At 50.8% G+C, this 15,233-nt stretch overlaps 1 protein-coding gene across 1 annotated transcript; it reads right to left on the reverse strand.

The window, feature by feature from the left end:
• Positions 1–8,544: 8,544 nt before the first annotated feature.
• On the reverse strand, positions 8,545–14,923 carry INTS5 (integrator complex subunit 5). The gene is made up of 2 exons (XM_015422709.1): positions 14,791–14,923; positions 8,545–11,356 (listed from the first exon to the last, which is right to left on the reverse strand). The coding sequence occupies exons 1-2, from the start codon at positions 14,877–14,879 to the stop codon at positions 8,545–8,547; spliced, it is 2,901 nt and encodes a 966-aa protein (XP_015278195.1). The 5' UTR covers positions 14,880–14,923.
• Between the last annotated feature and the right edge of the window lie 310 nt (positions 14,924–15,233).

A 15,233-nucleotide genomic window follows, 5' to 3' on the forward strand; every position in this document is an offset into this window, starting at 1 on the left:
CCATCGTTGGTGTTCTAGTTCCACCCGGTGATGGGGAACACACACTGTGTGGGCGTTTGAGCGCATCAGTCTTCTGCCAGGGAGCCAACAGTGAAGCGTTGATCTTCCCTGGGTCGGATACGATGGTCTTGATGGTGGCCTCTGGAGTCTGCGTGGCCCTGAAGCCGGTGGGGGTTCCCATGTGCCTGCAGGTCTCTCCGTTGGCCAGATGGGGTGTGGGCTGGTCCTGGATGGAGAAGACAGAGGGCAGTACCTGGTCATTCGGGCTCCCTTCGATGTCGAGGGAGGCGCACTTACTGTTGTTGAATTGTAGTCCTATCCAGGCGGCATCTGCTGCAGCTCCCTGGGGTTCTCTGCGACCAGCACCAGGGTCATCTGCGTAGGCCAGGACACCTTTTGGTCGCGGAGCTTGAACCCACCTCAGCCATTGGAGATATAGCAGAGGAGGGGTTCCTTTGCCGGGTTAAGGATGATGGGGCTCAGTGGGCAGCCCTGCTTCACCCTGCTGCAGACAGAGATCTCCGGGGTTTCCCCCTCCGCAGCCCTGATGGTGGTGGTGCAGAGGCATAGATTTCCCTCACCAGCCCAGCAGGTCTTCCAGCATGCCCATCTCAGCCAGTGTAGCAAAGATCTGGCTGTGCGGGATGAGCCCAAAGGCATTGGAGAGGTCCAACCAGGCCAGCGCACATTGGCTCCTGGAGCGGTGGGAGGTGTCAAGCACACTCTGCAGAACGAAGTTGTTCTCGTAGCATACCTCACAGGACAGGAAGCCTTTCTGCTGGGTGCTGACGGCATCTCCCGTCACTGCCCAGCCGGAGATGCAGCTGGCGTACATCTTGTAGATGGTTCCATACAGCGAGATGGGCCTCCAGTTGCTGGGGTTTGCCTTTCTTGTAGGCCAGTACCATCACGGCCTTTTTCCAGGTGGAGGGTATGTGGACGAAGCACTTGTAGGTGTTGAAGATGGCCACCAGCATGTGGCAGTGGGGATCCTGACATTTGAGGATGCCATAGCGGATGGCGTCCTTACCTCAGGCATTGTTCTTTGCCCGGCACTGTCTCCCCTCGGCTTTCTCAGTGGTGAACTCTCTTCCCAGGGATGGGTGAGGCCCAACACTGGGCAGGGGAAGGAGAACACTGGGCAGGGGAATTTTAACAACAGAAACCTGTAGGTCCACGCCAATGAACGACCGTGCTTCAAAAGACAGCACCAACAGCAGCTGACACACAGTCTGTCCGGATCTCAACTGCCACTGAGAGAACCCAGCCCTTGTGAATGCAAACAAAAAATGTAATGAAAATTTAATGGGAAAAAAAACAATCCGCCAGACAAAGCGGTAGGCAAAAGCCTGGGCTCTAAATCCCAACTGTATCAGGCATCTACTCTGAGTAGTATACGGCAAGCCTCTCAACCTCGGATTCCCAGCAGCAAGTACAGTCATTGCAGAGATGAACGAGAGTAAGACAGCAAATTTATTCTGCAGTCAACAAGATTTTTAGGACTTGGCGCGTAGGGGAGGGAAACGAACACTCTGAACAAGCAAACGGAAGCGAAGGGAATCAAGCAGCTGAGAAAGAAAGGTGCGAAGGGGTCCGGGAACTCAAGAAAGGAGCCTGGGAAACCAGAGGGAACACCCGGGGCAGCGAGGGCCTTAAGCCCGGGGGTGGGAAGAGAGAGAGCCGGGAAGGAACCAGCAACTGCAGGCTTTGGGGAAGCGAAGAGAAACAAGCGCGCCTGCTGGCTGGGTGGCTTGTGAACCTTGGGAGAAGCACCAGCAGCTCCAGGGAGACAGAAGGGAACACGTGGCGAGGGGGTGGGGATGGGATGTCAGGTTGGGCAGGAGAGGCTGCGGGCCAGTCCAAACAGGGGATCTTGCTGGTGGAGGCCATGTGGGGCTGAGGGGATCCGCCGAGTCTCCCGCGGGGCGCCGCAAGGCTTAGGGACGGGCTGGACTGAAATAGAAGGACGTCCGTGATCCAGGACAAGGAGATGCTCCCGGTGCTTCCTGCCCACCACCCGGCGTTGGGGACTCTCCCAGGCGGGCCCCGCACTCACCGCCCTCCCGCTGCCGCCATCTTGGATCTGGGTCGGCGCCTCCCCGCCCAGAGCGCGGTGATTTCATTGGCTCCTCCACTTTGGCCCCGCCTGTCCCATTCCTCCAATCGCGTGGCGAGACGCAACCCGCTGGGCTGCTTATTTATTCATGAGCGGGCTTTCCTTCGCCTTGAGCAGCGCGGAGAGGGCGGGGCCCGGGAAGGAGGGCGGGGCCTGAGACCTCCGGGGTGGGGAAGACGCAACATCTTAAATTAATTTCCGCTGTTAAGGCGGAGATGGCCAAGGGTTTTCTGTGGTCTCTCTCCCGAAAAGGGATTTTTTTGAGTCTCGCTGGTTTAAAAGATTAATTAGGGGCAATTGTTGGAAGTAGTTAATGCCTATGGAATTTAATGGGTTTATGGCCTTTTGCCTAAAAAGACTGGGTGTAACTCGAAGCCAGCAAGATCTGAAGTAGCATGACCACATCTCACTGTCAGGTGCAGAAGAATTTTCCTTTCTAAAACTTTTCTTACAAAATTGAAGTAACATCTAGGATGGTCCAGGCTAGCCCCACCTGACCAGATCTCAGAAGCTAAGCAGGACCAGCCCTGGTTAGTACTTGGATGTAAGAACACTGGGGATGTCCAGGGTTGCAATACAGAGGCAGGCAACGGCAAACCACCTCTGAACATCTTTTGCCTTAAGAACATAAGAGACGCCAATGTTGGATCAGGCCAAAGGCCCATCCAGTCCAACACTCTGTGTCACACAGTGGCCAGAAATACCAGTGCCATCAGGAGGTCCACCAGTGGGGCCAGGACATTAGAAGCCCTCCCACTGTTGATCCCCCCCAAGCACCAAGAAGACAGAGCAACACTTGCCCAAGAGTCCCTATCTATATCTTGTGGCTAATAGCCACTGATGGACCTCTGCTCCATATTCTTGAAAACCCTGGAGTTGCCATGAGTGGAATGTGACTTGATGGCACTTTCCATCACCCGCTTGATGAAGTGTACTCATCATGAACTCAAATGCTCACCCTCACAAGACATTTGGTTAAGAAATTTGTGGACTCTGTTCTGGTTTTTTTGAATTTTACTTTGGGACCCACAACACTGCTGACACCTTCTTTCTGAGGGACCTTGTAGTGTATGCTGACCACCACCGGGGGCCAGCGAACAGCCAGAGCTTGGCTCTGGAAGAACAATAGGGACTAGGCCACCACCCCCTGAACAGGGGGCAGTGACTAGGCTCCTAGTCCCTCCACTGGGGAACCAATGGGAACCATGGCGGGAGATTCAAACCCACCAATGGTGACCAGGGGTGTGTCCCCAGGTATGTATATAGTTGGCCTGCCAGCGTTTGTTCCTGGTTCATGTTGTGTACTAATAAAGCGTGCTATGCACTACGTCGTTGTCTGTCGTCCGTCCATGCGGCAACCCACTACACAATAGACCTGTTCTGGAAAACAGAGGGGTGTTTTTGACAATCAGTCCTGCAGAGTGATACCATTCCCTTTCCAAAAGCTCCATTGCCAAAAATTCTTTAGAAAGACCACTGGATGTTTAAAGCTGACCTGTTCAGAAGACCGTTTTTATAGTAGCAAAAAAGGTGGTTTAACGTTTGTGAAATTTATTCAGTTCTCATGGCTTTGCTCCTTTTAGCTATATCACAATGTTTATTGCACTGTCTGCCAATTTTGAAGTTCATCTCCATAACATTATTGCAATGTTTTAAATTATACACCCTGTATTGAGTCTCAGTGTGAAATGCCTACTATGTGAAGAAAAGCATAAGAAAAGCCCTCCTGGATCAGACCTGCGGGTCCATCTAGTCCAACATCCTCTCTCACAAAGTGGCCTCAACTGGCTACTGAGAAGGACCAACAACAGAGCATAGAGGCCAACGTAATCTCCTAGCACTGGCATTCAGAGGTTTATTGCCTCTGAATGTGAGGTTCCCTTTAGTCACTATGTCTAATAGCCACTGATAGACCTGTCCTGTAAATAAGATATACACCAAAGGCCACCTTCTTCCCCACTGTACTATCCAGGTAGGCCTATCTGTGCTGATCTATCCCACCCAAGCTCCCACCATTACATGAATCTGCTCTTCATCATTGTGATGTTTTGCTATCTAAATACATTTTGTGTGTTTTATTTCTGTGTTTTCACGTGGGGTTTTATATCTGTGCTGCTGTGGGTTAAAAAGTAGGCTTTTAGAGTACGAAAGAGGAGACTGGATGTTCAAGTATGTAGCTGTACCCTAGGGGCAGAACTGACTGGTATGGAGAGAGAGTTCAGAGTGGGTGAAGACTGTGGAGTCAGAGAGAAATCTGTGTTCTTTGTATAAGTTACTTGCCTAAGTGGCAAGTAAGAAAGGTCTATTTAAGGAACCTTAGAGAAAGAAGAGGAGGAGGAGGAGATTGGATTTATACCCCACCCTTCACTTGGAGTCTCAGAGCAGCTTACAAATGCCTTTCCATTCCTCTCCCCACAACTAACACCCTGTGAGGTAGGTGGGGCTGAGAGAGCTCTAAGAGAACTGTCCTTGAGAGAACAGCTCTGACAGAACTATGGCTTGCCCAAGGTCATCCCGCAGCTGCAAGTGAAGTGGGGAATCAAACCCGGTTCTCCCAGATTAGAGTCCGCGTACTTAACCACTACACCAAAGTGTATCAATCTGAAACCATTACACTTATGAACTTTACTGAAACTGTTATACTGTTATAAACTCTTTGTTTAAGAAAAAATAACTGTTTTGTTTAGAGTAAACAGTGCTTCTGAGAGGGGGGGGCAGCAGGGCCATTTTGGTGTAGTGGTTAAGTGTACGGACTCTAATCTGGGAGAACCGGGTTTGATTCTCCACTCCTCCACTTGCCGTAGTTCTGATAAGAGCTGTTTTTGAAAAGGAGCAGTTCTCGAAAGAGCTCTCTCAACCCCACCTACCTCACAGGGTGTCTGTTGTGGGGAGGGGAAGGGAAAGGAGTTTGTAAGCCACTCTGAGACAATCTCTTCTTCTTTTTCCTCATTCTCAGGGGGCCTCAAATGTACACTTTTGATGTTAAATCACCTGTTAAATAAAAATGGGAATATTTATTACAAAGTCTTACAATATTCTTTTTCTTATTGTATTAAATATAAGCATTTAAAACATAATACTACTAATTTTGTATCATTGTTTTTGCATTTCTTCATTTTTTAATTTACTGGGGGGGGGGCACCTCAAAAATGGAAGTAGCCCGGGCCTCTCTTGACCTCTGTGAGGGCCTGAGAATAAAAGATCCCTTTTTACCTCATAGCTACCCCACACACTGACCATTCTGCCTCATAGCCACCCCACACACTGACCATTCTGTCATTCTACCAAATGTAACTAAACCATCCTATTCTTTGGGTCCAACTAAGAATTTCAAGGCTTTTGGTAGCAACGGAAATAAATAGGAAATGCTAAGGAAGGCAAGGAGGCAGCATAAAACACATCACCTCAGAACACTACTAGATAGCTGCCCTTACAAGGGTTACATATAAGTGGTCTCAGAAAAGACCAAAAACATTACATTTACAATGACACATCAGTTTATTCTTGGGGGGCTGGGAATCCTTACTACCAGTGTTCCCTCTAAGCTGGGTTAGTGTGAGCCAGCTCACCATTTTTTAGCCTCCAGCTCATGTTTTTGTCTTAGCTCAAAAAGGACGGCTCCAGGGCAAACTAATTTATGCAGTAGCCAAATCGCTCGCTCACAACTTTAATGCCAGTAGCTCACAAAGTAGAATTTTTGCTCACAGGACTCCACAGCTTAGAGGGAACATTACTACTGTATCACATCTTCCCCAAAGCTGTTTTCAAGGAAAGGCTTTTGTCAATTCCACCTTCTAGTTTCCCACAGAACACAAGTAAAATGGGCAGAGTTCCCCCTGGCACCACTGGGGAGGGATTAGGCGCAGAAGAATGGCACAGATTGAGGGACAAAACCTATGGTGCAGGGCACGAGGAAAAACTACCCCCACATAAGACTGAACACAGGTGTTAAAATAATTAGCTAAAGGTAATTTATTCCTATAGATTTTCTTCTCCTCTTCGGCCCCCCCCCCAAACAAAGGCAGGATATGGTCTGAAGGCCCCTTATCTAGCAAGCTAGGTAAGCAGTTGCTGTTAACACTCTGACTACCAGAGACTGTAACTTCCCTGTATTGCTGTAACTTCCCAGATAATGGAAGGTGGGATAAAAATGTCATTACGTAATAAAAGTAACACCTGCAATGTTCTTGTGAACACCATGATAATAAAGTTACCCATTATTTCCCCTCCATTAAGTGCATCAAGTATTTGGAAAAGGGAGGTTGGCTCTAGAAGTCACCGGAATGTTGCGTCTGAACAAGCTCATGCTGCAAAACCCATTCCACTTGTGCCAAGCGTGGCGACAGAGGCGTACCGCTTATCTTTTTTCCTTCTAATGTCAGGAACATTACGTGCTGGATCACACTGAACACCCACTCCTTTTTCCATCCAGCTTTCAACTGGAAATCAGCCCTCTATTTGTAAATGAGACCCACGGGATGCAAAGGTTCCTTCTTTCTTATTTTCTGAAATTTAGAAAGCAAGCTACTCTCCCCCCCCCCAAACCACGCTGGGCTTCAATGATGTAAAAAAGGAAGAAGTGCTGGAAACTGTCCAGCATCACTCAGACTACTTGGGATTGAGGACCCGCAGGGCCAGAGCATACTTTGCTGCTTTCTCTGAGCAATATTTTGAGTTCCTGGGCCAGCCCTGAAAGAAAAACAGGAGTGGCCCGGAGGCCTTCTGGGCTAAAGGACACTCAGCAGAATCAGTGTCAGAGGGCAGCCACGTTGGTGCACAGTAGAACGGCTAGATTTTAGTCCAGTGCTACCTTAGAGCCCAACAGGATCTTCAGGGCACGAGCTTCCGAGAGTCGACGCTCCCATTGTCAGGTGGCCCATCTTGCTTAGCTGATGTACGCAGACTGACTCCTGGAAGCTCACAGCCCAAAAATCTTGTTGGGCTGCTGGACTTAAATCTAGACTCAAATTCAACAGAATCCGTCTCACAAAGAGCCAGCCCCGTATCTAGGGAATTTGGGAGGAGGGGGCCTGCCAGATAATTAAATGAAAACATAGTGCAGGTGGTAAGTTGGAGCACCTTAGGGGCAGTCCGGGAGGGAGGGGGCCTAGAAGGAACACTAGGGGGCTGGGCCCCGTGGGCCCCATGTTAGCTACGGGCCAGCTTCTCAGGGCTGTCTACACCAGCAATGACAAGCCAGTGACAAAGACAGGTGGCTCCTGAGGTGTGATCCCCACTGCTAACCCCCAGCTGTGGGTGCAAGCATTCGGGGGAGGGGAGCACTAAACTGATTCCACTCCTGTAATTCCAAATTAGAACACCGGCATGTTCAAGAATGCCACTGGGAGGTGACAATCTGCTCAGATCTGCTCTGAGAAGCACCAAGGTGGGAGCCACTATCCTGCCAATCTCTCACCTCTGGGGCAGGACCAGATAGCAAATCTTTAGTCTAAGTAAGGAATTGGCCCCAGAAAAACAAGCCACAGTAGGCGAGGCAACAACAGTTAGGAAGCTTCTCACTACAGCAGAAGGCCGGCCTTTCAGAGCTGATGTAGCCTGCGCTGCCTTAATGAGATACGCATAACCCGGAGATGTGCAAACTTCCCAAGTCACACATAACTGTTCAGCAGAACAAAACATCCGTTCACAAAGAGTTAGAAAGAAATGGACATACCCACACCGACACAGAGCAGTGCAAATAAGCAGTTATTACATCACCTCGTTTTCTTTCCAACGAAACTGCACAGACCTTTTTTTCTGGGGATTTCTATTTTCAAAATGCAGGTAGATTGAGCACAATATTCCATATGCGTACAGACCCCTTTTGTACACTGGGAAAGACATTTCTGCACAACCCTCATAGGTTTTCTTAGATCCTCAGCCAAACTGCTGTGTTCTGGATTTGAAAGCAAGGCAATCTGTTCAGTCAGTAGAAACAACAGATGTCCCTTGCTTTGTGGCCTGAACCAATTGGGAGGGAAGGGGAAAACCTCAGACGCTTCAGCTTACATTACACCGGGTTATGTAGATGCAGCTGTGTCAGCGGATGCCCATATCATACAGCACACAGCAACACAGACCAGGCCTGATTCATCACTGTCTGACTATAGCCAAAGCATGAACACGGCTTCATGTAAATTCATCCTACTTGGCTATTATTTAAGGAAAAGCCATCTCCTACGAACTAAACTACAGACAGATGTCTGGGGAAATTTTCCAAGCAATGCTAGATTTGTTGGGTTTGGGGAACGAGTGCCAGCACTGCCCCCCCACCCACCCCCCAAAAAACAACCCCTCCATCTGATGCCCCAGCTGGACAATTCTGCTCTAGCTCTTCATTCAGGGTTTTAGACACACTGGAAAGCTTCCCCTGCCAGCCCTCCAAACACAACAGCCTGCCAAGCTAAGGCAGAGGCTTAAGGAAGTGGCTAAGTCTGAAATCGCCCAGACAGCAGGCCCAGCCGGTCAATGTTCTTATGCAGGACGCTGTGTAAAACGCAGAGGTATTTGCCGACATCGTTGTCTCTAGAGAAGTCCCGGAAGAACAGCCCCGTCCCGGCATCGAAGGTGAACTTCTGGGGCAGCGGGCTGTTATCGCGCATGTAGTCCCAGACGCTGAGGAGCAGGAGATGGACCTCGAAGGGGGCCAGCTGGTCAAAGATCTCGTGCATGTTGCTGAGAACCGGGGGGAGGAGGTGGCCTTCCCCCATGCAGGCCACCAGGGCACAGGAGGCCTGCAGGTGCCAAGGGGAGCTGACGGTGTCGTTCTCCCGCGAGGCCTCCCAGTGGGCCATGAGTGTCGCCATGAGGCCCCGGAGCAAGACCGAGCAGTAGCACAAAGCCGGCCTCCCTGCCGCAACCAAGTTCAGAAGCTGGAAGAGCAGGGGGTTGTCGCGGAAGCACCGCCCGATCTGGATGTCCCGCTCCACGGTGTTGCGGGTGTGCTCTTCGGGAGGCCACGCCAGCTCGCTGTTGGTGACGTCGGGGCAGATGCTCTCCACCAGGACCACGGCCACCGTTTTGGCCGCCTCGGGGCTGACGGCCGCTACTGGGCGCTGGGAGGGCTCGGAGCTGCACCGTCCTGCCCCGCAGCACCGTAGCAGCAAGCTTAGAAAGGTCTGGATGTTGTGGGCGATCTCTTCCGGCTCCCGCTGATACGGAGTGTGGGGCGGTTTCAGACCCCTCCCGATCACCCCAGCGTGGAACACTGACCACACACTGCCCGAGAAGTTCACGGTAGCCATGAAGCGCCGGTTGATGTCCAGCAGGGAGACCCTGGCGCCTTCCAAACCGGCATTGTTCCCGACGGCAGGTGGCTCGGCTGCTCCGCCAAAGAGCTCAGCATTGCCTGGATGCAAGGCTCCTTCCACCAAGTACTGGAGGATGGCTTTGCTGCCCGTGGGCGAGGCCCCGCTCAGGCAACAGAGGAGGCGACTCCCGTAGCTGATGCCCGTGGGGCACTTGTGGCACAACACCAGGAAGAAATGGTGCGCGGCGGACCGGATGAGGAACAGGAGGTGGGCCGGCTGGATAGCTTTGGGCATGGGGCAAACGGAGAGCATCAAGGAGGCTGCCTGGGCGACCTCAGGGTTGCCATGTAGCAGGAGCTGGCCAAAGTCGTAGAGGTACGACGAGATGGCCTGGCCCAGCTGGTGGCCCATGGAGGCAGGACCCTCGTCCTCCCACTGCATGATCAACGCCAGATTCTGGAACAGCTGAGCCATTTGCTGCTCAGACAGGCTGCCGGCGTGGATTTGGCATACACACTTTTTGACTGTGGTGGGTAGAAGGTTGCTCATGCACGAGCTCAGCACAGCATAGAGTTGCGTGGCTAGACTCAGCTCCTCCTGGCTCTTGGCCAGAGTCAGCAAGTAGAACAGGGCCTCGCTGCCGCAGCTCGGGATGCAGTAGACCGAGAGCAGGACGAGCAGCTGGTGCTGCCACAGGAAACGCTTCCTCTCCAGCCGCAGCGTCTCCACGCAGAGCTCTTGCACATGGCCCTTCAGCTCGTCCAGGAAAGGCACGGCCCGGGGCGGAGCCTCCGCCAGGCTCGCCGACCCTCGGTTGTACACCAGCTTTTGCAGGTTGAGGAGCAGCAGCTGGATGACGCGGTCGCAGGCTTCTCGCACGCTGTCGTGGACGGCCAGGCCCGGGGTGGTGATGACGGAAGCCGGCATGGCGGTGTTGATGAGGAACTGGAGGGTACGGTAGGCCCCGCCCGATGTCTGGCAGATGAGGTGGACCACGATGCTCACCATGTTCTCCAGGTCCTCCCGAGGCAGCGATGCGAAGTGTTGATGGAGCTGGTTGAGGACGCCCGGCTTGAGGGAGTCTACGAGTTCTGCCGAGATGGTGCCCAGCAGGGTGGGGGACATGACTGCCAGCTGGAGCAAGAAGGGCACAGTGGCCTTCTGCTGCTGGTCCCGCGCGGGGCCCAGGCTCCCGTGGAACATCCTCAGCAGCTCCTGCTTGATGCTCTCCGAGTGGCGCGAGGCCAAGTGGCCCAGGATGCCCACCACGGAGGCGATCTTGGGAACCCTCTTGTCCGCAGCGGCGGTACTCGGGAAGAGAAGGAGGTCGGCCGAGGCGGTCCCGTGCATGCAGAAGTCCTTGAGGCCGCAGGAGAGCACCCGATTGATGATCGTGTTCGGGAAAGATGAGCCGATGTGGGCCACCACCCAGTCGAAATGCGGCGAGTGCTGGACGGACGTGTCCAGGAGGGCGTCCACGCAAGCATCCGGGCAGGTGCTGATCATAGAGGAGAGGCACTGCGTGTAGATCTCCATCAGCGTCCGCGTCGCCTTGCAAGACATCCACAGCTGCAGCAACTCGTTGAGGCTGCTGGCGTGGGGCACGCCGTGGCGGCCGGCGTACTTGCTGCTCAGCTGCCCCATCAGGTCGATGGACCAGGCCGAGACCAAGGCTGCCCACGCCTTGGGGTTCATGCGGATGAACTCGGACAGCACGGCCTGGATCTCCTGGACCACGTCGTCCAGGTTGGGACCCTGGGAGCGGACACAACCCGGCCTGCCTTCGCTGTTTTCGAGTTCCAGCAAGTAGGTGCACACGTACTCGTCAAAGACACCCCGGAGGTGATCCAGGACGGCACTGCGGGCAGGCGGGAGGCTGCGCAGCAGCAGAATGGCACACCGGGCATGCTCCTTGATGGTCAGCTTGTTGCCGTGTACGGGGTCCACGCCACTAAGGAAGGCTTTGATCTCCTGGGCCAGCTCTTGGGAACTGTGGAAGCAAAAGGAAACAACATCAGTCTTGAGTTGACAGAGCATGAGCTCTTCTTCCTGAGAGGAAAAGGTCACTCCATAGTGAGGTTTCCCTGTTGTCACTCCACAAGGTGCCCCATGAGGCCAGATTAAGAATTAACTGAGTTATGGACCGCTTACAAAAATAAGGGAGCAAGCCTAAACAGGTCCCATATTAGTCAGTGGAGCTTACTCCCAGGAACACACACACAGGCACACAAAGCTACCTTATACTGAATCAGACCCTTGGTCCATCATAGAATCACAGAGTTGGAAGGGGCCATACAGGCCATCTAGTCGAACCTCCTGCTCAGTGCAGGATCAGCCTAGAGCATCCCTGTAAAAGTAAATCCTGTCTACTCTGACTAGTAGCAGCTCTCTGGGGTCTCGGGCTAAGGTCTTCCTCATTGCCTACTCCCTGGTCCTTTCAATAGATGATGCTGGGAACTGAACCTGGGACCTTCTGCATGCAAAGCAGAGGCTCATCCACTGAGCCACACTTCTTCCCCTGAAAGTGTTCTTGGAGTGGTGGTGTAACTCTGCTAAAGCAGGAATCCTTTTTCCTTTGGTTCTCAACTTTCTGTGAGGCTTGTGAGTTCTATCTAAGTACTAGGTTAAATTTGGGTAATTGCTATTGTCCTAGATTTCCAAAGAGAGAATCTCAAAGCATGCCTGTACAACCTGAGTTTCAAGAACCCCAGCTGGGGTCCCTCTGGGTCACTGCTCCTTTTCAGAGCAGTACCTAGTCAGTAGATTCACGAGGAGAGCACACACAAATAAAACAGACCTTTTAAAATATATATAAAGGTTTATTCAAGGTTTTAAAAGAATAATCGCTAGACAGCACAGTTTCTATAGCCCAGAAGCATAAAATCAAGAAAAGCTAACTTTCTATCTAAGACATGAAATATCCAGTATTAGATGACACTTCTTGTTGCAGCATAAATATTCCAGCCATAGCCTTTCTCTAAATAAGGTAATTCACCATGATGAAACACAAAATCATCCAAGCAGAGCATGAGCACAAAGTTAGTATGGTATTGTACACTCTACCTCATTGATCCTAATAACCCAATCAAGGACTGTTCTTGATGGAACTTTACTTTCCAGAGGCTGTCCCTGCACTCCTAACTTCCCCCTCCCCTCTGGTTGCAGGCTTTAAGGGGACACAGATTCCCAACAATTAACCATCTACCACATTCTTGAGTGAGGCCTTGAAACACAGAAGGCTGTTAGCTGCAGGGAGACTCAAATCACAAACACCTGCAAGTGAGATTAGTCTGCACAATAATCATGTTAACCCTTCAAGGGAAGTAGAGTGCTTTGCCTTACACAGAGCCATGTTGTACAATGCACAGTTCTAATTTTGTTAATTTACAGGTCTCAATGATTATTTTAAAACTCCGGGGGTGGGGGGGAGTTGTAGATGGGACTAAATGCCATGTCCTCACATACAAATATTTTTGTCCTTTTCCAATTTTCATTTTTTTAATACAAATGTCATCTAAAAATGAGTTCTGTGCAGCTCAAAAGTTTGCACATCAACTCTGTAAATGGTAACTTGTCCTTAATATATCCCTTTATTATGATTTTTAAAAAAGTAATCTGCTTCCACATATGTGGAAAGTGCCGTCAAGTTGCAGCTGACATGGCAACCCTGTAGGGTTTTCAAGGCAAGAGATGAGGTGTTTTGCCACTGCCTGCCTCTGCATAGCAACCCTGAACTTCCTTGGTCATAAGAGAACAACAGGGGAAAATCCTTAAATGCCAATGTTATCCTGTGCAGGAATCACCCTGTGACACTGAAAGAGAAGGGGAAAAACCTCCAGCAAATGGCATGTTGAGACAGCTTCATAGGTATTTCATGGATTTCAAAACAAGAAGGTCTTGGATTGTTCAGTGTTGACCTCTACACAAAGCATTCTGTAGAACTCAAAATTTGCCACCTACCAAAACAACAATAGTATCACATCACCTGTGTCTGGATCTTGCCCGTCTCTACCGAAGAGTCAGGAAGTCTCATTGCTAGCCATTCCCCACTCCAAACCTGTGGCATCTCCAGCACCATCCATCCCCCCAGCCTCATACAATGGTGTGAAGGTTCAGGGAGACCAGGGTTTGAATTCCCACTTGTACTGAAACTTACATGGGATAAGCATTTAAAAACTAACATCTCCCACCTGCTGCCTGAAGTGGCACAGTCCATTTTATCAGAATTCTACTACCTCACTTCACTGTGGGTGCTTTCACACACATTAAATAACGCACTCTCAAACCACTTTCAATGCATTTTGCAACTGGATTTTACTGTGTGAAATGACAAAATCCACTTACAAACGGTTGCTGAAGTGGACTGAAATTGCATGATTTAGCACAGTGGTGGCGAACCTATGGCACAGGTGCCAGAGGTGGCACTCAGAGCCCTCTCTGTGGGCACGCATGCCATCGCCCCAGCCAGGCCTAGACCGTCATTAAAGTGTGGAATTCTCTGCCAAATAATTTTAAGTAAATGAAAGCATTTGGGATTGCTTTCCTTACTTTGTTTGGGTCATCTTAAGTTAATGTATGAGTTGTTTTTTCTAAAGGTTAAATTGCTGTGTTGGCACTTTGCGATAAAAAAGTGGGTTTTGGGTCGCAGTTTGGGCACTCGGTCTCTCAAAGGTTCGCCATCACTGATTTAGCATGTGTGAAAGCATCCTGTATGTGTTGGACCACACCTGTATTTGTGTGTGGTATTTGGTATTCTACTTTTCAGACTGCAAGCTCCTTGGGGCAGAGATCTACCCCTTTGGTTTATGTTCGTCCACAAAGCCCCCATACATGATGGTGGTGGAAAGTGCCGTCAAACCACAGCTGACTTATGGTGACCCCGTGAGGTTTTCAAGGCAAGAGACATTCAGAGGTGGTTTGCCATTGCCTGCCTCTCCATCACGACCCAGGTATTCCTTGGAGGTCTCCCATCCAAACACTAACCAGGGCTGACCCTGCTTAGCTTCCAAGATCTGTCGATCTACCCACCCATGGATTAACATTTTGTTCCATCTTTTATCCTGCTTTCCACCCAGAAAAACCTGGATCCTACAGGAACCAAAAAGCCAATCCAAACGATGGTTAATATTAAACATATTCCTTAGGGAAGGGATCCGTAGCTGAAATGATTAATACAAAATAAAATGTATTAATAATAATCGGGCAAGTTCCTGGAGAGGCGGCATAAAAATGTTCCAACACATATAATACATTGTTATGAATAACCCACATTTCTGGAATAAAGCAACAGCAATAAAGTCTAGTTCTTTCTCTCCCCACCCCAATCACCCGAGCTCCTAGCCACAGGCTCCAGCCTGCGGACCATCTCCAGACCCAATCTTGGAGGGTGGGTCCCAGTTCCCAGTTCCCAGTTGGCGGGAATACCTGAGCGACGGCGGGGCGGCTGCTGGTTTCGGGCTGGGGGCGGACCCTGGAGGACCAACCACCCCCGAGGGATCGCACAGAGCAGACATGATGGGCCGGGGGTGAGAAACGGGGAAATAATCAATTCCCCCGTTTGTTTTTCGTTCTGCGCCTGCGCCGGCTAAAGCCGTCGTGCAGCGGGGGAGCATAAAGCAGCGTGCGCACGGTGTCCTTTAAAAAGGCCACCTCGGGTTCTGCACTCTACGGCACCATCGTTCCGTACCTTGAAAGGAAGGTATATGCATTGATATGTATGGATGCTTGCGATGCCGTATCCTGAAAGAAGGTATATTTGTATAGATTTATTCTCTCTCTCGTCAAAAACAGAATGCGCGCGATTTGTAAAAGAATAGTTTTGTGACACCTCAAACACTCTGGGGTTTATTATAGTTACCAAACCTAGA

The sequence above is a fragment of the Gekko japonicus genome, unplaced genomic scaffold (genome assembly GCF_001447785.1).
Source record: "Gekko japonicus isolate JY-2015 unplaced genomic scaffold, Gekko_japonicus_V1.1 scaffold2762, whole genome shotgun sequence".
In the NCBI taxonomy this organism is placed as follows: Eukaryota; Metazoa; Chordata; class Lepidosauria; order Squamata; family Gekkonidae; genus Gekko; species Gekko japonicus.